Below are 23,795 nucleotides of genomic sequence, written 5' to 3'. Positions count from 1 at the left end.
ATTTATTTTTACATTAATTTGAACCATTTAAATATGATCGTAAGTTATTTGAACCATTAAAGTTTTAAATTTTTTCTATTTCAATATGAACACGAATTAAATTTTATATTTATTTATTTATTTGAATATACGCTATGCGGCTTTCGAGAAAAATATTACAATATTACAACACTGACAATTAAATTAAGATTTAAACTACATTCATTTAATGTCTAGATTAATTGAACAAAGAATAGTACTATGTTAAAGGTTATATAAAAAGTAAAAAGAGGTATAGAAATTGACAAAGGTACGAAGAACTATACATTATTATTGAAAATCGACATCATCCTTGATGGAGGGGCATTTTTCCCAAAATTTGTACAACTTAATGGTATGTAAAAAATGTCCTTGGATCTGGTGCAATTAGAAACACGAATGTCATGTCGTTCTAGCCAAACGGGTCCCTTCAATAAGTCCATTAATGAAATATCAGGAAATATTACAGCGTTCAGTTAACGATGTAATGTTGAGAATGACGTTGACTTAATTATATGATTTAAGACCAATTTTACATTGACTTAAAATATAATAGTTTGGTTTATTTCATATATATTCTTTTTAAAAACTCGTATACATATTTTCACAGCAAGCTAATAAGTAATAGAAATGTTTTTGTAAAACCAGTTTTTAGATAAATTAAAATCAAACTTGTACTGAAATCAAGAATACGGGCACCGTTAATCATTATCATAATCCGTGATCTGCGGATAGAATTAAAAAAAAATTTAAAACCAAAGGTGTTCAATCCAGTCCGCTGCAATTTAATAAAATCGAAAATATAATTTTATAATATAAAATAAAGTATGTATTCATTATAATTACTTAATCGCTTTCAATCAAAAAATATATACATTAGATAAGATTGAAGAATCTCATTATAAATAATGGCAGTAAATTCAATGTAACGTATGCTTATATTGCGGATAATATGAAGTCCGATCTTTAGTCTTTACTGCGGTCTACTGGTGTTTTTATTAATATTGTAAGTACCAGATGGTATCAATCTTTTCAAAAATGTTGAGCACATCCGATTTGTACACCGTTAAGACGTATAACCGCGATGAACGTCTACTGCGGAGTAAAAGGATGCAACACGGAAGTTTAAGAAACTAAAAACATGTTTCAAATAACAACTGATCGTGGTTCTGTGGGAGAATGATATTAAGTCATAGTGAGTATATTCCAGTGATACCGTCGGTTATGCATCGCACAACAAGCCCTACTCATTGTTGATTAATTCGAAAAGAAGGGAAAATAGTAGGTATATTAACGTGTTTTGTTCAGACATCTGACTCCGCGTTGCCGGTCATTTAGTACCACGCAATCGACATAGCAGTAAACATAATGTACAAAATATATAATTGGAGTAAATGTAACTTAACTGATTCCTGTGTTTCGTGTTGTTTTCAAATTCATTTTATTTTTATTTTTCATGGACAAGTATGATTTAACGTGGGAATTAGATAATTATCCAAAATATTGTGCCACTAAACACACATAATAATTGATACAAATATAAAACGTAAGTCCACAATCTAAAATATTATTCAGAACATCGTAACTTAATTAGTGATATCATGTTTACACTGCAAATAGAATCATAATCTAGTAATTTAAATAAATATTGCATTACTTATAATAGACCAAATTAGCATTAAATTATTTTTCGACCTGTTTTACTTACTAGGGTTACGAGTGATAAGTTTTAGATTATCGTGTTTTCTCAACGCAGGTGTTAAAAAGATAAAAATGCAAATTTAATTTATTTAAACTACATATATGTGAATACTGAAGTCGGAGATTTAAGAACAAATCTCGTACAGTAAGAACGGTATTCGAATAAAATGTACACCAATAAATTCGAAATAAATAACTCTAACATATTAGTTTTTATGCTGATCAATTTATCAGTTAAATTTGATCAATAATAAAATTGAAATTTTTAATATTATTTATCATGTAGCGTTTTCATATATTACTGTTTGATGTTTTAGTGTTTCTAGTATATTTTTAGTAATTTAGAGTTAACTTCTTTAGAATGTCAATACTATTTAAAAGAAATAATTTGTTAGTAACTAGGTGGAACTATGGAATTAATTTATGTAGTTGATTAAATTCATTGGTAATTACAATCATAATTCGTAAAAAACGCATAATTTTTATATATTTATATTTAATACGTATAAAGAATTTAAAAAAAGTATTACAGAAAAAGATTTTCAATATTGTGCGATACTTCAAGTGCCTACGTCCATTTATTTAGGCAAGTATTTGATAGTAAAAAAAAATCATAGAATTTGATCGATATAAATGATAAAAAGTTTCTTAATTTAATACATTTTCTTATCAAACAATTTGATTTCAAACGTATCTTCATCAGAGACGTATTTAGGAATTTTGCGCCCCAGGTAAGAAAAAAAACGCTCCTTTCCCAACCTAAAATTCTTTAGTAATGGGTATATTTGTGAATCGGTAGTGTAGACATTCAAAAATTTTATTAAAAACATCTACTTTTTATACAAATATGTAAATTTATACAATGCACTAAACGTGCTCTCTAGTTGTTACAAAAATAATACGAGTGTCTAATATATGACTAGCGTTACGTTTTATTACTACTTCTTCATAACATGTAAGTAATTATGGACTACAGTAGTTTTCACAGACTATTATATCAGACGTTGTAAACGTTGGATATTTTCTAATTTCTTCCGCATCATCTGTGGGACGGCAATTAACAAATTCTCAAAGCGCCGATAATATTATAATTATAGTTTCCTGTAGCTGGTTTTGATAACATTTCGGTCGCGAAAAAAATGGTTTTTACGTTGCTGTTTGTTTTTTATCTCTTTCAACAACACTTCCAAATTCCCTGAACCGATTATTGTCACGCATATTAATGTTGTGCTAAATCATAAAATGTTTTACTTAATGAAATGACAATACTGTATATCGTTTAGAATCACTGATTTTTATTATTTATCAATTAGGTAAACCATGATCATATTATAGCACTTTAAAAGTTTTCGGTAGGAAAAAAAACATTGCGTATCATAAATAATTTTTATTTGTTGTAAAATTTGGAAATTCTTAATTTGTAATGAATATCACATGCAAAGATTGAATTAGGAATTTTTACGCCCAGGGAAAATGTTAAAATTACGCCCTATCATAGACCAATAATCAAGTACTCTTCTCAAGAATTGCTTTCTAATAATTAATATACAATCATACTTATTGAGTTTTAACCCAATAACAGTATTTAACAAAATTAAAAATATCAAATTAGTTGTTAATAATTACAATAATTACACCCTTTAAAATTTTAAGCCTGGAGATGAATCCCCGTCTTCCATCCCCTAATTCCACCCCTGATCACATGTACATGTTATAATTATGCTATAAACTACAGTGGCATGGAGACATGTCACAAATGGGACCTTGATCTCTTGAAAATCGGATGGGTCGTAGGTGGGTCGCTAAGTATATTGCTACTTCACAAGTATTACAATCAAACATCGGTGGTTGTCACATTTACTAACAATAGACTTCAATTTCTGTTCTAGTTCTTCAGTAAATAGTAAAATAAATTTATATAACTTTGTAAGGGACGGGTGTGGTTGTGTGAGAAAATAAATTATGCCTCATCGATTACATTTTATTGACGATCAATCTTGAATCAATCACCATTTTTCGAAATAACTATAATATGTCATCTATCGATTTTCTGTAATTTGATGATACTTCGACCGTGGTGTTCGAAAATCTCACACAATTAGGTATATTTAACAATTAAAACGACTTATTTGTTTTCAACACGAGTTGATATTAATTTTACAATTATAATATCTGATACGTGAATTATTTTAATTTAACTCTTGCCCCCCTTCCAAAAGGTAAAGTTAAGAAACTCATAGTTTTCTCGTTTTACGGTTTTGACTCGACAACTTAACTCTCTAATTGCACGTTATTGTATTGGGTATACGGTGTCTCATAAGAACAGTTTTCTCACTCTATCGATGATTATAAATACTATAGTATTTATAATCAATGATAATATATAAATGTATGGGCTTGAATGTCAATGGTTTCAATTATATGGGTACAACAGCGGCGACATAATATCGCATATGACTGAAGTTAATCAAAAATAATACTTTATAACGTGCTAGATCGATTTGTTTGTTTCACAATATGGGAAATCAACACGTATATAACACGATAATAATAATAAATAATATGTCGCATTGTGTTCATGGCAGTACATATTACATAGTGTTGGCGGGCGATTTGTATTATTACTTAAAATATGATATATGTTACATGTCTGCCGGGACCGAAAACATATACAAGGCTGTCACCGACTAATCGAGCAATATTTATGCGAGTAAAACGGGCGTTTCGTGTGCCGACTTTTATGTATTTGTTAAATATATTTTAAGCGTATTCCTATGCCACGAGCGAAATAATAACGGTAAAAAATTAGTGATATTTCGACAAAAAATTACTTCGCTTAACTCCGGACGAGAAATGACGAGTATATATAAACCTACCTGATCATATAATTACTGATATATCAACATAGAATGGAAATTTTATAATACTCTTATACTTTTAATTCAAGTCACCTAGTCAAGTTCAATTGTAAACGATTGATTTTTCTATTTACCGTCTTATAATCCAGACACGGCTATAAAACTGTACCACAAATGTTTTATTTTCGTTTGGACGTATAATAATGTTTTACGGTGCGTAAATGTATTTACATACGTAACTGTGCGTGTACGTATTTTGTTTTCATGCCCCGCTAACAATGTTGCGTTTCATAATAATATCCCGGCAAAGTTTTACATCCGTTCGAAAACATTTCATACTTGTGTACCGGTGCTGCACGCGAGATGTGAACTATTATTTTCGTCTGTCATTTGTAACGTTGTGGCGGCGGTACGGCAGACACTGTAAACGGTCCGATTGCTGCTGGTATTGGTGAAAAAAAAAAAAAATAATAATAACAAAATAAATACACGAAAAACCTACGAGTATAGGGTTTTCCTTCTCGCGTGCCGCGCACTGCGGAAAAATGATTTAAACGCGCAATCCAAATATTAATAGAAATGCGATTTCGTCGCTCGACACGCGGTGAGCGTTATTGTTTCGTTGTACGCATACAAATAGCATACACAACATTGCCAGCCCATTTTTTCACGAATCTCCCTGGTACAGATCTCGGTTAACTATAGCCGAGCGCGGATACAAGGGGGGCTATGGTGGTAGAATCATATGGGACACAGGTACTTAAAATATTTAAACAATTAGACGTAAGAAAGACTTCGTACACATCGACATGCGCAACGAATTATGGCAGTTAACTCACTTTACTAGGCCCCCCACTTTTTTTCATTTCTAGATCCATGCCTGATTATAGCCTATGTAGCCACAGTGATTACATTACGGTTCAAGAAAAACAATTGCCTGTTTGGACGTTCGGGTACGTATTTTAACGTGGTCAGAATATGATACGTGACGGTGCAGGAGAATCATGCATGTCTAAAGACGAAAATACTACTGATCTTGTTAAAAAATAAATGTCCTGAAGAGCACCGCTCTTGAAGGAAATATAACAATTTTCATAATATTTCAATGGTTTTCGTTTCACTTGAAAAATCCCAAAGGCCCCTCTTGGACACGCTTATGTTCGATATCCCACCAAATTTTTCATAAGCCACGTGAAACGTACGATGCATTTTTTTGTCAACCGTAAGAATATTAACAGAATATAACATAAATGTTTAGCACATTGCTCGTTGGCTCGGATCAGAACATAAATAATTGATTTGTACGCGTATGTGTGTAATAGTTGACCCGTCTGAGAATCGATAACTCGGCGGTACCTATGCGTAGAGGTTCGTATTTTGTGGCGATTTTCTTTGAATGAACAAAACGCGAGGAAAAGGAAAATCTATGGTGCAATTGTGTAATTTTTGGGAATCTTGACGAAATGTGGTCGTATTATTTTTGTATTTTTCTTATTAGTTTAATCGAGATTTCTTTTTACGGACGTTATCCACAATGCGTTCACTGCCGCGTTAGACAAAAACCTACGCCGGCCGAATGTGATTATTATACACGGTATAACACGATTCTATACAGTGCATATTACACATGTGTGTATCTTTCTAACGCAATTAGAGACGAGTTTTACACTTGAGTTTAATACGATGTTTTCGACATGATCGGCGTCGGAAATTATATAATATTATACAGCATGCATATCTGTTCGGATTATTCTTAACGCGATAACTTATGAAAAGCAGACGGTCCAACGCGGTTCGAACAATCATTTAACTCGACCGATTAGAAGTTGACTGTTTGGTACAGACTTCAAAAATACCCACTTGTTTAACTGTACGATATTATGTACGTGTATAGCCGGAAATACGACTGTGGTGACTGAGATTTTGTTTATATGTTTTCGAAGGTTAGGTAATTTATTACGCGGAAGGTGAAAATCACGACTGGGTATATTCACATAATTAATCATTATCGCCAAGGCTCGAAACTTTAAGCATTTGCATATTTGTTGAGAAAGTGCATATTGATACATGTCAATAGAAATTCGAGTACGTTTATTTCGAATACAAACATTTTTGTTGCATCATTTTGGATATTTTTTTTATTTATTCTTTTTTTTTTTTGTAGGAATTCGCTTAGGTTTAAGAAATTGTATAAGCATATTTCATAGATTTATCGAAATAATTTTTTTTTTACATATTTATAGTTCAACAAAAAGTGTTAGATATGTGACAACCAAAATTCTACATTTTATATAATTTGAAGAAATTAATAAATTCATCGATGGCTATTTTATTATTGTTTCCGTGCTATTAATAATGATATTATAACCTCTATTGCACTGAAAAATCGTAATAGTGACCGCCAACGTATTAATTTTTATCGAAATTAACCAAGAAATTATTATTGTACTATAATATAAAGGGATCGTTATCAGTATTTTTGCATTTATACTAAAGATAATTAAAGTTTGTATAACTTGTATAACAGGAAGATACCACAAGTGTGCAGTGTTTATTTATTTTTAATTTAATTTTTATTATTTTTCTCGAGTGCTTAATTTATGTAAATTGTATTTTATCCAATAAATTATATATTTTTGCGTATTTTTCAAATTTTTAATGGATACTTTACCGCATATTATGATATTTTTAACGCATATATATACACACATTTGAGAACTTTTTAGCGCATAAAGTTCCAAGTCTTGACTATCATCATTCTAAAACGTTTACCTTAACCTCAAACCACCGATATTAAATAATTAAGTCGTACATCTTTATTGACGAGTCACGAACAACTATCTGATCTAGAAGACGTTTTTTTTCCTTATTGGTTAGAAATTAAGATCGACACACTCGCGGCATTGCTATCTTGTTTGCTTACAGTACTATGTATTAGATTATTCAATATGATATAAATTACTCAATTTTATTGCAAATCGAAAAAATCATAAGGAATCATTACACTCACGTTAAGATCATCGAGGAAATATTATATTTTACTAAATTTTTATGGATCGTATACTTAATTAAACGTTTCGTGTATTAACTGTAAAGTGTAATATTGATCGAATCAAATAATACGAGTACAAAAAAAGTAAAAAATTATAAAATCACAAAAAAAAAAAAAAATGTATACGAAATACTTGCATGGTATGCAATTGCAGACACCAAAGAAACTTAATATAAGTAATTTTTTGATATTTTAAACGATAAATTGGAGTTATATATACTTCACATTTTTAGAATATTTGTACTAACAATCTCTTGATGATCGACGTAGTGAAATATAATAAAAAAAAACGTAGTATTAAGTCCATAGTTTTTTATTTATATACACAGAGACAATTACCTCATAAATAAGTGGTAAATATTCAATAAACATCCTACATAATTTTTTTCTAAAAAATAGATTTTATCTTAGTCTTTTATTAAAGAATGATTGCACACTGGAACATTTCTAAGTACTAGTAAAATGACAGTAAAAAAAATAATAATAAATATTATTGAAATCCATTTATTTTGAAGATTAACAATCATTTTTAATATTGAAGAAAATAGTATGATATAATTATTATTAATCATTATTATTAATTTTGACCATGGTTACTTCTCAAAATTCTCAAAAACAAGTCTTATATACTCCTTTAATTAGAGATTGACCATGTTATCCACCTTGGACTTCTCTTTGACCGTGCAAATTTTATTTTCATTAGCGAGAAATCACTAAGCGGATCGATATTATTTATTAAAATATCAAATATGTAAAATATATTTCTATATTTTATATATTTTGTAAAATAATATATATATATGAATTAATTTAGAAAGTATTCATTTAATGACACTTAAATTTAAAACACGTTTGTGTACGATATCAGTGCTTGGGGGCATTATAGAAGTTTTTTGGTACGGATTTACTACCCGAATACTAAATCATAGAAATAGCAAAATTATTCAGTCAGAACCCAAAATATTCAAATTAAATACGAATATGTGTTGCACACAAATAAAAATATATGAACCATTTAGTCTTTTTAAATGCACCTATTAAAAGTAAAAATAAATTATTTTTTATAAGATTCTTCACTATCTTCATATATACAATTATATTATCAGTTTAGAAAATTGTAATAAATTTTCATTATACTGTTAATTAATCTAATTAATAATATTAATTTGATTATTAATAATGATTTTCAAATTAATTACAAACAAATCATCCGATAAATTGTCTATAATTTTGAAAATTCCTGTCGGGGGTTATAAACTACTCAGCTGCAGTTCTTAAAGTTAAAGAAAAACTATTCTAGCATATGCAATAAATAAATAATTTATTTATATATTATTACAATACGTAAATTGTACGTAGTGTAATATAGTGTCTTTACTTGAGCTGGAATTAAGTTGTTTTCATACTTTTTTTATTAAAATTCAAGAGAATGATGAAATTATTGTTCATAAATGTTTTACTGGAAAATACCTTGATTAGCATTATTAATCAAATTAATAAATAATTTCTTTTTAATTATTTTTTAATTATTTTTATTATTCCAAGGTTAACTGATAAATCTTGAAGTTCAATATTATAATATTTATTCAACCAAAACGTTTATTATATAGTAGGTTTAAAATCATATTATGAAATTAATTATTCATACACAATTTACTTATTAATGATTTCTAATTCTAATTTACGAACAAACATCAGCGTGTAAAAAAGTAAGCAAAATAGTTCTAAAATTCAACAATAAGATAACTTAAAAATTGTCTGAAAATTTTAAGAAAAAATAGAAATAAATCATGTTATAATTGTATATATTATAAGGCTTAATCATTACATTATAATACTTTTATTAAATTTGGATTATTGAACTTAGGATGTATAACTACTGATCCTAATTGTTGATACTTATAAATTAAATGTATTCGATAATTTTATATTAACAACTATAGAACGCCCTTGATTCATTTTGTTCCAAATTAATCAATCGTAGTTAATGATTACAATAGCATAACGGGTAATCAAATTAAGTTATAATTGTGATTGCTTTACATATTACACCAAATAAATATAAATATTGTGTAACATTTTATTTGCACATTTTATGGTCACGGTCATAGAACACAGAGGAGGTTATTTTTATTTGGTTCAAATTTCTAAGCTGATTGAAAATTTGATAATGAATTATAGTGAAATTAAAATACTTATCTATAGTTAATTTTTTTTTTTTTAATTATATTCGATGTTTCTTGGATTAAACAGCATTCGTACGTTTTGTATTTTAATTCATATACACACACGCTAAGCCTTAAAATACATAACGAAAACATAAGTTTAATATATAATTTATTTTTAGTTCTAAATGTATTTGAAAACGTTTTGTAAGAGCACAAAACAGAATTTAAAGAAGAGAAAATAGCCGCTATTGCATACAGCCATCCGGAATTATAACTAAAAAATTATTTGAATCATAAACCATTTTATTTCAACCTTCGACTCATAATGTTTTGCAATTAAAATTGTTTACTTTATGCGTGTAATAGGCATTTCCTAGTGCAAAAAATAGCGCGAGGTTGTTAAATAAAAGACTATAAAAAAAACTAGCTGTCCATACCCGCAATGGAATTTCAGCAATAATCTCCTATTTAACCGTTTATTATTATTGTTACTACTGATATACTATAAACTGTATCGGATTTGCACAAATAATTCTTATTGGAAACGGGGGTGGGGAAAAAAAAAAGAAAAAAATTGCAATAGAATCGTTCGAATGGTTAAACGTACTCGGTTTAAAAACATAAATATTCCGAAATTCGCACGACTCTCGTTTTGCCGTCGCATTTCTTGCGAACTCGTGTAAGAACTATAATGCGATCACGACTGTTATCCGAAGATATGGATGTTTGCCGACCCTCGATGACTTTAGCCGGAAAGAACGTTTGATAAAGCGAGTCCGACCGAATACATTTAAAACATACGTACGTTAGCGTGCGTGTCCGCACGTTTCGCGCACGGGAAGATATTCAAATTCGACTCGTTAAACTTCGGTCACCTTCACCTTACCCACTCGTCTACGGTATAATCTACCGCGGTCGGTCGAAAATCCATTTGTCCGGTCGGTTCCGGTACCACGGTCCGTTGCGCAGTTAAACGTTTTTCTTTTCCCGTCGGCGTGCCGCATTGACGACGCCGGCGCGACGGACAAAACCGATTTGATAAGGACAGACACAGAGAGAGATGGACGGACAGCGAAAATCGTTTTATAACGGCAAACAACCCGGGCGGTTGTATTTATATTGTTGTAATCGTGTGTTATTGTTTTTTTTTTTTTCACCTTTTGCCCACTCGTTTCAGTCAGCGCATAGAAACAACGATGGTGCCATACTACTGTAGATCAACGCGGTCGCTGCTGGTGCTGGTGTGCGCGGTCACGGTTGCCGCCGACCTGATGGACGTCGAGTACAGCTGGGTGTACGTGGACTACACGTTCCCCAGCCCCCAGCACCGGGACACGGCCGTCAAGTCCAGAAGGTTCATACCGGAAAATTGCGTCGTGCTGGACGTGGACAGGTTCCAAGGTAAGCGCGAACGCCGCCGGAAAACGTGAACGCGATTTCCACGGGTCGCGGACGACCGGCGATTGGACGATCGGCGCTGTCAAGAACCCGAACGCCGGTTTCGAAATCGCAAAACGCCCGCGCGCGCTCGTTCACGCACAGTTGACTTTTCTAACCCGCGGTCGTTATACCGTGCTGTGCAGAATCGTAGCGGAAAGAAGTACGCGAAAAACGTTTAGGAGCGCACGTTCGCAACCGATACTTTTATTTCAAAATTCCACCGGTTCCGCGCGCGCCTCAAACAAACACGTATCCAACAAAAAACATTATCGTTACACATTTCTTGCACGCATATTCACACACACATAGATATATGTAATTCGTGCTGAATATAGAAAAACACATTCTACTCGGTATTGGTTTTTTCCCCCTCTCCCGTGCTATTCGTTTCCCGATCTTGTTTTTTCAATATTTTTTTTTTTTTTTTATTCCGTTTTCACGCCCATTTCGCTTATAAGAATATTGCGGTCAACCGGAGGCGATCGATCCTAACAGATTAGTTGTACCCGATTGTTTCGTATAACCGTGAGCTTTTATGTGTACGAACGTTTACGATACGAGTGATGAACAGAATGAAATTCAAGTCTATTTTTACAGAAAAAAAAAAATCGTTGTTTTAAGCTTAGCTCAGATTTTGCAATCGTGTTAGTCCCGTCAATATTTACATAATCTGTACACGAACTTCATACTGTCATAATGGTTATCCACGTTTCGATGTCTATGTATTTTTAGGTACGTCCGAAACAAAATTCTATCACAATACAGGTTCGAAACCCAGTTCTCTTCCCAAGGAACGAGTGTTCGTTACTGTTCCTCGTATTAAACCAGGAAATCCTGCGTCGTTGGCAGAAATAGTCCCAGGAGATCGGCCTCAATCCGTTCTGTTGAAACCATACCCCAACTGGAAGGCCAATACCATTGTCGAAAACAAATTACATTGCGACGACACTATTGTATCCGTGTTTAGGACTAAAGTAAGCAAATAAAACTATAACTGAACCGTTACATTTTTTAATGCGATTGATTTGAACGATTTTAGATCGATAATCTCGGCCGATTTTGGGTGGTGGATGTAGGTACGTTAGACCAATTCGAAACGACAGCTCGTTCTGTATGTTCTCCGAAACTCCTGGTATTTGATTTGAAAAATAATGATGAAGTTATAAGTGAGCAAAACGAAATCAATTTTCGTTTGCACATATTAAACTCCAATTTTTGTTGTTACAGGAGCTTATAAATTTCCACCGTCACAGGTTAGAGAACTTTCGTTGTTTACCAACATCGAAATTGATGTAAGAGATACCAAGGGTCGAAATACTTTTGCTTACATAGCTGACACCACTGCGTACAAACTCGTTGTGTATGATTATAAAAACGACGATAGCTGGGTAGTAGACCAAGCGTACTTTTATCCGTATCCAAATAAGGCTCATTTCAATATTAACGGAGTAGCTTTCGACCTAATGGACGGAGTTATAGCGTTAGCATTGGGTAAAATTGATCGTGTATATTGTTTATGTTCCAATGTTCAAAAATATGATTGTTTAGGCCCATTAAAAGAAAACAATCGGAAATTATATTTCCATTCGTTCGCTAGCACCAGAGAATCTTGGGTATACACCAACGTCTTGCAAAATAAATCGATTTTCCAAAATGGTTTAATCGATGGTTCCGGTACATTCTTTGTTTCTTCTGAAGTCAGAGATATTCAGTCAAGTGTTGAAGTTATGACGAACGATGGAATTCTTATTTACGCATCTATGGACAATAGTTTGTCTTGTTGGAACAGTCAGGATCCATTTACGACTAAAAATATTTATCCGATTTATAAGGTACCTAGGCATTATTTTTAAGGTCACATTTTAAAAAATTAAGATGTTGAACAATTTTTTTTTTTAAATTTCATTTTGCAATTTTATATATAATACAAACATATCTTTTTTTTTCCATTCTAGATATTAATAAATAAGACTGGAATTTCAGAAACTTTAAAAGTTTTAAATCATATTTTATAACTTTTTTACGTTATTTTTTACTGAATCGGGCATATTTTGGTGTTTTGAGTATTAAACCGTATATTTATTTACTTATGATTTATTAATAAGTTTCAAATTTGAAAATATAGTTTAATAACCTTGCAAAAGTTTCCACTAACTTTACAGGTACTCAGTGAATTTAAATGTAAAAGCTTTTGATATTTTTTAGAGCGATGAAAATTTTCAATTTCCCAGTGGTATGAAATTAATTGGTGACAAAGTATGGGCAGTTTCATGTCAACTTCAAAATCATTTTACATCTATGGCCACAAATCGTAAATCAATCAAGTACCGGGTGCTCGTTGGCCAAGTCGATGAATTGGTAAAAGGCACTGGATGCGATAAGAGGTCAGCACCAATCAACTCAAAATATTCTCTCGACACTAAGATTACATTTTCCAAGTGATAAAATAAAAGTCTGCGGAAAAAGCTTGTAATTTGTAAATATTTGGTGGTTCAAGGGATAATCGCTTATAGTTATTTAAAATTATTACGGCGTTTTTACGTCTAAGATGTTTACACACTATAATGTAAATGTCACACTTTTATTTGTGATTAAAGCAAAAAACAATTGGTTACACACATGTATTATATGGGTCATACAAAATTATCGGACCTTGACACAAATATTTAAAATGAATCACATTTTTTGGTAAAATGTATAAAACAAATGTAAATATTAAAAATTATTAATTAATTGTTTCAAGGATTAACAAATTATTCTCACGTACCTAGTAATATTTTATTGATTAACTATAGTATTAGTATTTATTATTTATTATCAATATTGTAAATATCAAAATATTTAATTAGTTTGTTTATATTTTAATTATTTATTTAGAATAATTGGCTGTAAATATATTTTATTGCAATTTATTTGTTGTTTTTTTTTTTTTAAAAAAAAAAAAAAGAAAATAATAGAAACAATGCTTCAAGTCTTTGGATTGGTTTCTTCTACGGTGGTATATTATGTACACTCGTCGTTAACACCAAGTAATCAAATTAATAGATTTTATTTGTTTTAATAGGGTGAAATTCAACGCTGAAGACGAAGACGAGTTTCTCATTGAATCTTTCGATGGTAACTTGTTGCGCGAGTGGCGTGCGGTACCAAACGCAGGACCATGGAGCTATTCTAGGATATCTAGGGTGTTTGAAGACAAGGGCTCCGCGGGTCAGAAGACACCTAATAAAGCGGTAGTGTTGACCGGGAACGTAAACTTACACGGATCTAGTAAACCGACTTCATTATCTTACGATTGTCGAATGAGTATGGTGGACGGCCAAGTAACAAACCCAGACTGTTTGAGCAAGACTCGGCGGAGGAACAGAATAAAACTTGGACCGGATTCTTTGAGGTGACATCCGCAATTGCTGTCTACACTGATCATCACGAGTCAAAGTGTCAATTTTCAGAAGTGATTCGTAAAAACTGTAACTTCTACATTGCAATTTTTAAAATCCATACAATATTACCTCATGTATTATAGTAGTTCTATGATTTTTAATTTGTTAATCTGCCGTTCCACCACCTACGAAACGTAGTGGAACTGTTACGCATGTAAATATAAATTTTTAGATTTAATTAAAAGATAATTAAAAATAAAAACATGTTAGTCTAAGAATATTATGTACAAAGTGATGGAAACAAGTATGGACTAAATTATTTCACACATGAAATATGTTTTTGCATACGTTTGTGTAGACTATAAATGACAAACTATGCGGGAATGTACACGCATGTGTGTATGTAATAACTAAACGTATCTTATTTCGATAATAATTATCATATTTCAGTTACCCATCCTTCATAACTTTATATTTTCGGTTTTATTCGTTTAAATCTATCTAATATAATCTTACAATAAATATCAAAACGTATTAAGGATGTAATGAATTTTAATTAGTTTCATACACTTATTGTTATATTAATCGTTGTGTTATTGTTAAATTGTCAATGATTATTATGCATTACTTTTCTGGCTTTTAATAGAAAATATTAATTAAGTTTCCATACAAACGAGCAACAGTTATAATCATAAAACGCATTGCTCACTAGTTAAACTGTACAATTTGTTATTTATTTATAGGTTAGGTTGTTTAACTGTTTTTGAATAAATCATGAACTTACATCAAATATTTTTAACTTATTTACTCATATGTAATTAAATATGTAAATGCTATATGCTTAAACTACAAAATGATTTGTAGTTATTTACAAATAACTTAATGTTACCATAATTTTAATATATAACACTATGTGTCATAATTTATGTGTACAATATAATATTAATGTAGATTAAATAATTGTTAATTATTTACTTAATTCATGCATATATGTACACCTTATATTTTAAATCAGCGATCACCAACCTCTTGGACCTTACGGACTACTAAATACATACTCTAAAATCTACGGACCACTTTTAGCTTAAAATAGCTTTTACATAAATACCGTTAAATAAATCGATGAGTTATTTTTTTTCGGTCATATTTAATTTGTTATTTTCATTGTTTGCTGCAATATATCTATTATCCTCATAATACCATGTCTAGGGTCTTATTTTTTTTAGGGAAATAACGATAAAAAGATTCTGTAAGTACCTAACTTCAAATTTTTCTGCAGACCACCGGTTGGCGACCGCTGTTTTAAATGACATATAATTATTTGCGAATAAATTTAAAATATTTCGCCATATAATATTAATATATGCAAAATACTTAAAGTTTTGAATATAACTGTCAATAATTAATGATATAATAATTAATAATATTAATTATTTGCCAACATGAATGCTACTAAAGTACAAATTGATTATTTATAACAGCCATCACTGATCATAGTTATCGCAAAATATATGTTTAGTTAATAAAAGTGTTATTTTATTTGGATATTTAATTATAATTGTGGTATAAAAATCTTTCAAGTTTTCATTAGAAATATTTAAGATTTTGACTAAATCAAAAATACATTTTCTAGAACTACTCGGAAGTACTAATCTATTCAGTCCATTGTCATACGAAATACGAGACATTGTTATGGTTATATTTTGGATTTTGAATAATCGTAATAATTATGGTTTTAAATTAATGTAAAATAATGTATCATTAGTTACCATATTATTTAATTAGATGGTATGAAATTACAGATGCATTAAAAAAAAAAAAATAATCATGCTAATCGATAGTTAATTAAATACCGTAACGTTTGGAATATTGCACAAGTGCACTAGGCGTAACTGGTGGTGGCTTATAGTTTAAAATAGTAACAATGTATACATGGGTTTTGTAAAACTGTAAACATGAAATTTTTCGTGTACCATTATTTGTCTGTACATTTGAGTGATATGCATTTTTTCTGACAAATAAAATATGTTTTATTGCATTATTGAATAGTAATGTCTGAAGTCTGAACATTATTTGTTATTTTCAACAGTAACAATTTTGAAAACCTATTCAGATCCAAATCGTTTGGCTCTGGAATCATTATTACTATAATTTAACAGGGGCCTAGAGCCTAGAGCCAGATCCTTACGTCCTCGACAGTTGTGACACTGATAATGGCTGATATTCGACTATACAAAAAAATGGAAAAATGTAAGGCTACCATGATTTATTAGCCGAAGTATTGCTATAATACGTATGTGCACATGGATATATTAGCGCCATAACGCGAAATTGATCTCCTCCAAGGAAGAATAACGGTACATAGCTACGTACAGCAGAAGATAATTATGGTGCGCACGATAAGGTATTTCATAGTGAAAAACCTGATTGAATATCTTTCTTTCAAGATATATAACCGATTATTTATTATGAATATTTTAATTTCAAGGACTTCTAGAGTTAATTTTATTATTTTATTCATATATATATTTAAGTACACATTTAATGGGTTTTCTATCAAATATTTGATAAAATTATTATATGTAGGTAGGTATGTAAAATATTGCAAACAGATATAAAATAGAGTTATGATCCAAAGTAACCAATCGGAAGGTTGCTTTAAATATTTACAATATCATATCTTCTAACGTTATCAAAATAAATCATCTTATTCCCCTACTCTTTTATTAACAACAAAATTTAATATTCAACTTCAGAGGTTTTCAGAGATTTTATTTATGTATATTTGCGTTTTGTACCTGTATGGTATATGTTGCTTATAACATCAGATTTGAGCTAGTGTTTTTAACTGATAATTTAATTTTGGTAAGTACGGTTGTCTGTAATTACCTCTACTATTCCATTATTATTTTATTTTTATTGAATGATGAAATAATATAAAATGTATTCCAACATTGTTTTCATATTTATTCAGCTCACATAATTTACATAGGTATATAGTCGATCTTAGTGGTCATACATGGCAGTATAGATATATATATCCTCTGAAGTCTCAACAGCTTTTGAAGTGTAAGTAAAATATATTATATTTTTAATACTTTTACGTTGTTAAAATATAAAAATTCAATTATTTAAAAATATTGCTTCAGAAATATATCTCATTTCTTTTAATTGATACTTTAGAATAATGTAATTATTCGAATTTCTAGAGATTGTGAAAAATCGTTTTTGGCTAACAAAAATTTACAAAATTTACAAATATTACGGTAAACTTAACGAAAAACTCATAATTAACTAAACTGATTTAGGTTTTTAATTATTAGAAGTAATTTCTCGAATACGTTCCGAAATAATACTTGTGTATGTTCAGAGTGCGTTTGCAAGAGATATGACTTATAATTGTTGTATAGATCAACCAATGTATTCATTTAGCATGACCCAGACCATGAGAGGACAAACAATTAATTTTTATAGTTTTTCATTCGAAATTATTCGTTATGATGACATTTTTAATCGAAATATTATAATTTTTTTAATTATTTAAATAATATAAATAATACTTATAATAAATATTAATTGTGACAACACAATCTAGTCTGACGTATTAAATACAAGTATAACACGTGCAAAATGAGTCAAATACACACTGTGTTTTACATTGCGTTTCATGTTTTCCGTTATATTCAAATTATAAGAAAGTCTTAATAACATATGCCGTCGGTGTTTACCAACCATCACGGTTTTGACGTGAAAACGCGCGTAAAAATTATCAATAAATAGCCGTGCAATATTTTAGACTATACGTATATATATATATATTATTTATCAATAAGTACGTACACGTTATTAATAAAAAAATTTCCAAAAAATCATTCGATATTTTAGTTCTAGTTGTTAAATGAGTTGTTAAATGAACAGTGTCATACAATTATATAAAGGTATAAAACAAACCATAAAAAATTCCATCCCAATCACATAAATCAAATCTTATTCATAAATTAGTTGTTTTGACATTTTACTTAATAAATAAAATATTGCAGCTATAATTCTTTGCATTTTATAATATATATCTTGTATTTTTTTAAAAACGTGTTTCCAAAGTATTAAGTACGTATTGGTTTTTAAATTATTACGGAAATGTAGTCACTTTTTTGAAGCTGAACCTAGTTCATATTATTAGCATATATACAAGTATATTTATGTATATATATGACCTAACTAGTGTCTTATATAGGTTTTCATTTCGGAGGGGGCCGATTATGTATTTGATTTTTGGGTGGAAGGGAAGGAGAAAGCACACTATTACGAAAAAAATTACTTTAACACTATTAGACTTCTCGACTGTCTTTATACCATCAGGGAAATAAGAAACTCAATTTTTTAATTTATTATTTTTTAAAAGTATAAAAACTACATTATAATAAACAAATTTTTTATTAGAGTCAATCAAAATTCACCACATATTTTCTTAAAAGAATAAACATATTTCATAAATATAAAATTTTAAACCCAGCATTAATATCTATTCATGTTAAAAATTACAATCTTTAACAATGGTGTTTTTCATTCCAGAGGGGGCCCGGGCCCCCTCGCCCTCCCATCATAAATACGCCCCTAGACCTAACCACTTAAACTTTAGTTTAAAAATTTGTACGCTACCGACCTGATTGTTTTTTTCAATTTCTAATGGGCATTTTGCCTTTCTAAATAAATAAGTAAAACAAATGTAGTTTGTTCGGATGATTTGATTAAAAATATGTAAAGTACAAGTGAATAGTCATGGATGAATGTGTCATCCCAAAGAACAAACCGTCTGGATAGTTAATTTATATATATAATAAAAAGAAAAAAAATAATTAAATTTTTTTTATTACAGAACAGGATTGGTAAAAGATTTATCTGACGAGTGTTTTTGTTTACAAACAACAGGACATTCTTTGTTTTGCAGATTTTTGATTCTTTATGTCCATATAATATAATAATATTAGCCCAGCGGTGAAAAGGACAAAAAACTTAAAATATCCGAAGGATAAAAAACCCGTTAAAATTATAGTTGAATTAAGTAACATGACATTATTTTAAATTGGTGTTTTTAATTTTCCTTTACAGTAATTGTGATGCGGAAACAATGATAATAATGATGATGTCACACTTCGGATTAACGCAGTTGTTTTTCTTCGCGGCTGCGACCACCGCCATCGGAGCGATGGAAGTTAAGTACAGCTGGGTTTACGTAGACTATCTGTTTGACAGTCAGCAAGACCGAGAGTTGGCTATTAAATCTGGAAAGTTCATACAGGAAAATTGTGTCATACTAGACGTGGATGTGTTTGAAGGTACTGCATGTCATAATAATAATATTACCACTGAAATAATTACATTTGTCACACAAACACGCGCCAGAACACAATATATGCACAGTGGGCGCGCACTAAATATGTATCTTGAAGTGTAGTAATAAGAGATCAATACACTTGCCATTTTTATTTGACTCCTAACTGAGATTGTAAAAAAGAAAATATAATTTTGAATTCAAATTATTACAAATACCTAATGTATGAAGTAAATTTTATATGAAAATTATAATTTAGTTCAAATACTGCAACCTATGGTGCTTATGTGATAAATAGCAATTAATTAACCATAAGGTTACGTTGTGAGATTATTTTTATAATGCTGTTACTTTCAAGTCGAGAACTATCCAAATTTTAATATTTATACTTTTTAATGGGTATTTTTAGAACGAGTGTTTGTGACTGTTCCTCGTACTAAACCTGGAAATATAGCATCAATCGCTGAATTAGTCCGAGGAACAAATTCTAAATCACCACTATTAAGACCATTTCCTAACAGGAAAGCTAATTTGGTAGTGGAAAACCATTTAAATTGTGATGATACTATTGTCTCCGTATTTAGAACTAAAGTAAGAAAATATAATTAATAAATTAACCTTTAGAACTAAGTCAATTCAAACAATTTTAGATTGACCATCTTGGCCGATTTTGGGTCCTTGATGTTGGCACATTAGACCAATTCGATCCGACAGCTCGTTCCGTGTGTCCTCCGAAACTTTTAATATTCAATTTGAACAATAAAGATAAAATCATAAGTGAGTAAAATGGAACCAATTTTTGTTTTTTTTTTTTGTTTCTGAATACTAAACTCAGACTTAAATTTTCATCGTTACAGGAATTTATAAATTCCCACCGTCACAGATAGAAGCATTATCTTTGTTAACAAACATCGAAGTTGATGTCAGAGATTCCAAGGGTGCAAATACATTCGCTTATATATCCGACACTACTGCGTTCAAATTGATTGTATACGACTACTTAAATGACGATAGCTGGGTAGTGGACCAAGCATATTTGTATCCGTATCCAACTTATACTCATTTCAACGTTGAAGGAGTAACCTTCGAATTGACGGACGGTGTTCTAGGATTAGCGTTGAGTAATGTTTTTCATTGTTTTTATTAATAACATTCCGATGCTAAGATGTACTCTACTCGTGTAGGTCCTTGGACAAAAAACGGTCGGAAACTTTACTTCCATTCGTTCGCCAGCATGAGAGAGTCATGGGTGGACACCAGTATCTTACAAAATAAATCGTTATTTCAACAAGGTTTAGTTGATGGTACTAACAAATTCTTCGTGTCCCCCGAAATCAGAAAGACTCAATCTAGTGTTGAAGTGATGACGTGCGACGGAGTACTTATATACGCATCTATGGACAGCAGCTTGTCCTGCTGGAACAGTAGGAACGCATTAACAATTGAAAATACTCACGAGATGTATAAGGTTATATTTAAATATAAATTATTTTTGTACTCTTTTCAATCGGTTAATGTTTCGGTATTTCTACAGCGTTTTGGGTTTGAACTCCTATAGTTTTTATAATCGTAATGAGTTTTACATTCATATTTTGCAATGAAACAATGATATTTTATATAATAAATTACCCTTGAAGAGTAACGCGTAGTAATAGAACATTACATTTTGAGTTATATAAACTATTTATGATATACCTATATTTGATATTTTATAGAATCACCAAGATTTTCAGTTTCCTACTGGTATGAAAATTGTTAAAGACAAACTTTGGGTAGTGGCATGTCAACTACAAAACCAATTCTCAACTACAAAACCTGATCCGAAATCAATCAAGTGCCGAGTGCTCGTTGATCAACTTGATGGATTAATAAATAACGCAGGATGCAAATAGACATAGGGTATTGATTGATGTCACCGGGTTCGTGTAGTGTTTGATGTTTTTCAGTAACTTTTTAACACATTTTTCATACAACAATTAAGACTATATTCTAATCACTTTATTTTATTATTTAACATTATTTTATCTTGAATATATATTTTAAATTAAGGCAGTAAAGAAATTAATCATAGTGAATTTAACTTTTTTAGTAAGACTTAGATTTTAAAATTTTGTCAATCATAAAAATTTTCTTGCTTACTTATGTTAATTTTGCAACCATATATACACTAATCTATTTATGACATTTATAAAAGCAATCAACAAATTGTGATTATTTTAATTTTAAATCATTTTATCTGCATGTAAATTCTACATAAATGATCTTTTTATCTGAATTTAAAAAATAGTGTAATTTCCCTTTTAACCATCCAAAAATATGGTGTAAACTCTTACACAGACTATTTTTAGATAGTTTTAAGTAATTATTACACAATACGCAGTTTATTTTAAAATACATACTAGAGAATCGTAAATACGTAATCGGAAAAAGTATTTTGATTTTGTATTTTTTTCACATTAACCGAAATTATATAAAAATTTAATATTAATTTAATATAAAATGCGAGATTTATTAATAAATTAATTTTAAATTACCATTATACAATATAATCATTTCATAAAAATTAAATAATATGAAAATAAGTGTCTTATTTACTCCGTTCCTTTTTTTTTTTTTTTTTTTTTATACACGCATATACAACAATAGTGTCTATTTGATAGACACATTTGATATAATAAATGTGTCCTAATTTTTGAAATAAATGAAATATTGTAATGTTATTTTCGAAATACGTATCTTAAAATCTTCTAAGATTGTATTATTGCAACCGATTAAAATACTCGTTTGTTACATTTCAAACTTGAATACTCGTTTATTACATTTCAAACTTGAATACCTAACAAATATTTATATGTCTATATATATATATATATATATATGTATATTTACTCTAGAAAATTGAAATAAAGATTTTCAAAGATCCTGAGGTGTTTCAAAATCAGTACACAACTAATTAAATAATAATTTTAGAACGAAATAATTTTTAAAGGCATGATATAAATCAAACAAGAACTGTCAAATTATTCTGTGTTATTTGTTATTTTATTTAAAATATAGAAAAAGGTATTTAAAATTCTTAAAAACAAGATTCTCAATTATTTTAAGAAATAAATAACAATGAAAAAAGTTGGATATTTTAGTAAGCAGAATGAACTGTCATACAATATATAGCTCAGAACAGTTAATGTTCAATAAAAATAAATATTCAAAATTTTTTAAATTTTTTTAAGAAATTAGAAGGATCTATGAGCAAAATTTGAGTCTTATTATCCTAAATGATCTTGTAACGGATTTATTAGTAATTTACTTAATAACATAAAAAAAATTGAATTTTTGTTAAATGTATCAAGTCTAACATTCTTTATTTAAATAAAAACTCTTGGGTTGGCAAGCTATAGTGAATATAACGTAAGGTACAGAACACCTTGAGTACGCTATTATTTTTTATAAATATAACAACAAATTCGAAAAATTGACAAAAAATATTTTTTAAAAAAAAAAGAAAATTAATCTTAGATTGTTTCATTTGATCCGTTATAACATGTCGTTATCACAATGCGTGATTAAATTTTAATGAAAAGAAAACAAAAAATATGGTGATTTATGCAGAAAAAAAGATGATGTTCATTGAACCAAACTTACCCTTTTTTTATGGGCAATATACCTGCCACCTGGGAATACCGTAAGAGGAAATTTCAGGTGACGGGTCACCACCGTTTATTGGAAAATTACAATAAATGATCATCTTTTCGATTGGGACGTGAGAGAGACAATTCTTATTCTACCCTAGCCATTGAAGACCGAAAAGATGTTAAAGACAACTCACTGTATGCATTTAAGGAA

General features: G+C 29.8%; 1 protein-coding gene across 1 annotated transcript; it reads left to right on the top strand.

Moving 5' to 3' along the window:
- Positions 1–1,346: 1,346 nt before the first annotated feature.
- On the top strand, positions 1,347–22,127 carry LOC112693115. Its single transcript, XM_025568041.1, has 14 exons — positions 1,347–1,564; positions 10,975–11,198; positions 11,970–12,211; positions 12,277–12,403; positions 12,465–12,728; positions 12,786–13,069; positions 13,443–13,621; positions 14,302–14,631; positions 19,730–19,956; positions 20,362–20,543; positions 20,603–20,729; positions 20,810–21,073; positions 21,137–21,420; positions 21,668–22,127. The coding sequence occupies exons 2-14, from the start codon at positions 10,994–10,996 to the stop codon at positions 21,842–21,844; spliced, it is 2,892 nt and encodes a 963-aa protein (XP_025423826.1). The 5' UTR covers positions 1,347–1,564; positions 10,975–10,993; the 3' UTR covers positions 21,845–22,127.
- The last annotated feature ends 1,668 nt before the right edge of the window (positions 22,128–23,795 follow it).

Source organism: Sipha flava, unplaced genomic scaffold (genome assembly GCF_003268045.1).
Source record: "Sipha flava isolate LNK unplaced genomic scaffold, YSA_version1 80_pilon_pilon, whole genome shotgun sequence".
NCBI classification, from domain to species: domain Eukaryota; kingdom Metazoa; phylum Arthropoda; class Insecta; order Hemiptera; family Aphididae; genus Sipha; species Sipha flava.
Note: the sequence above shows the minus strand (reverse complement) of the source record. Positions and strands in the feature narration are given on the sequence as shown.

Bases quoted from the DNA above. Each gene is read 5' to 3' on its own strand.
- LOC112693115 (XM_025568041.1), top strand. From the start codon at position 10,994: ATGGTGCCATACTACTGTAGATCAACGCGGTCGCTGCTGGTGCTGGTG. The intron at 11,199-11,969 runs GTAAGCGCGAAC...ATGTATTTTTAG, and splicing joins GGACGTGGACAGGTTCCAAG to GTACGTCCGAAACAAAATTC. The intron at 20,730-20,809 runs GTGAGTAAAATG...TCATCGTTACAG, and splicing joins CAATAAAGATAAAATCATAA to GAATTTATAAATTCCCACCG.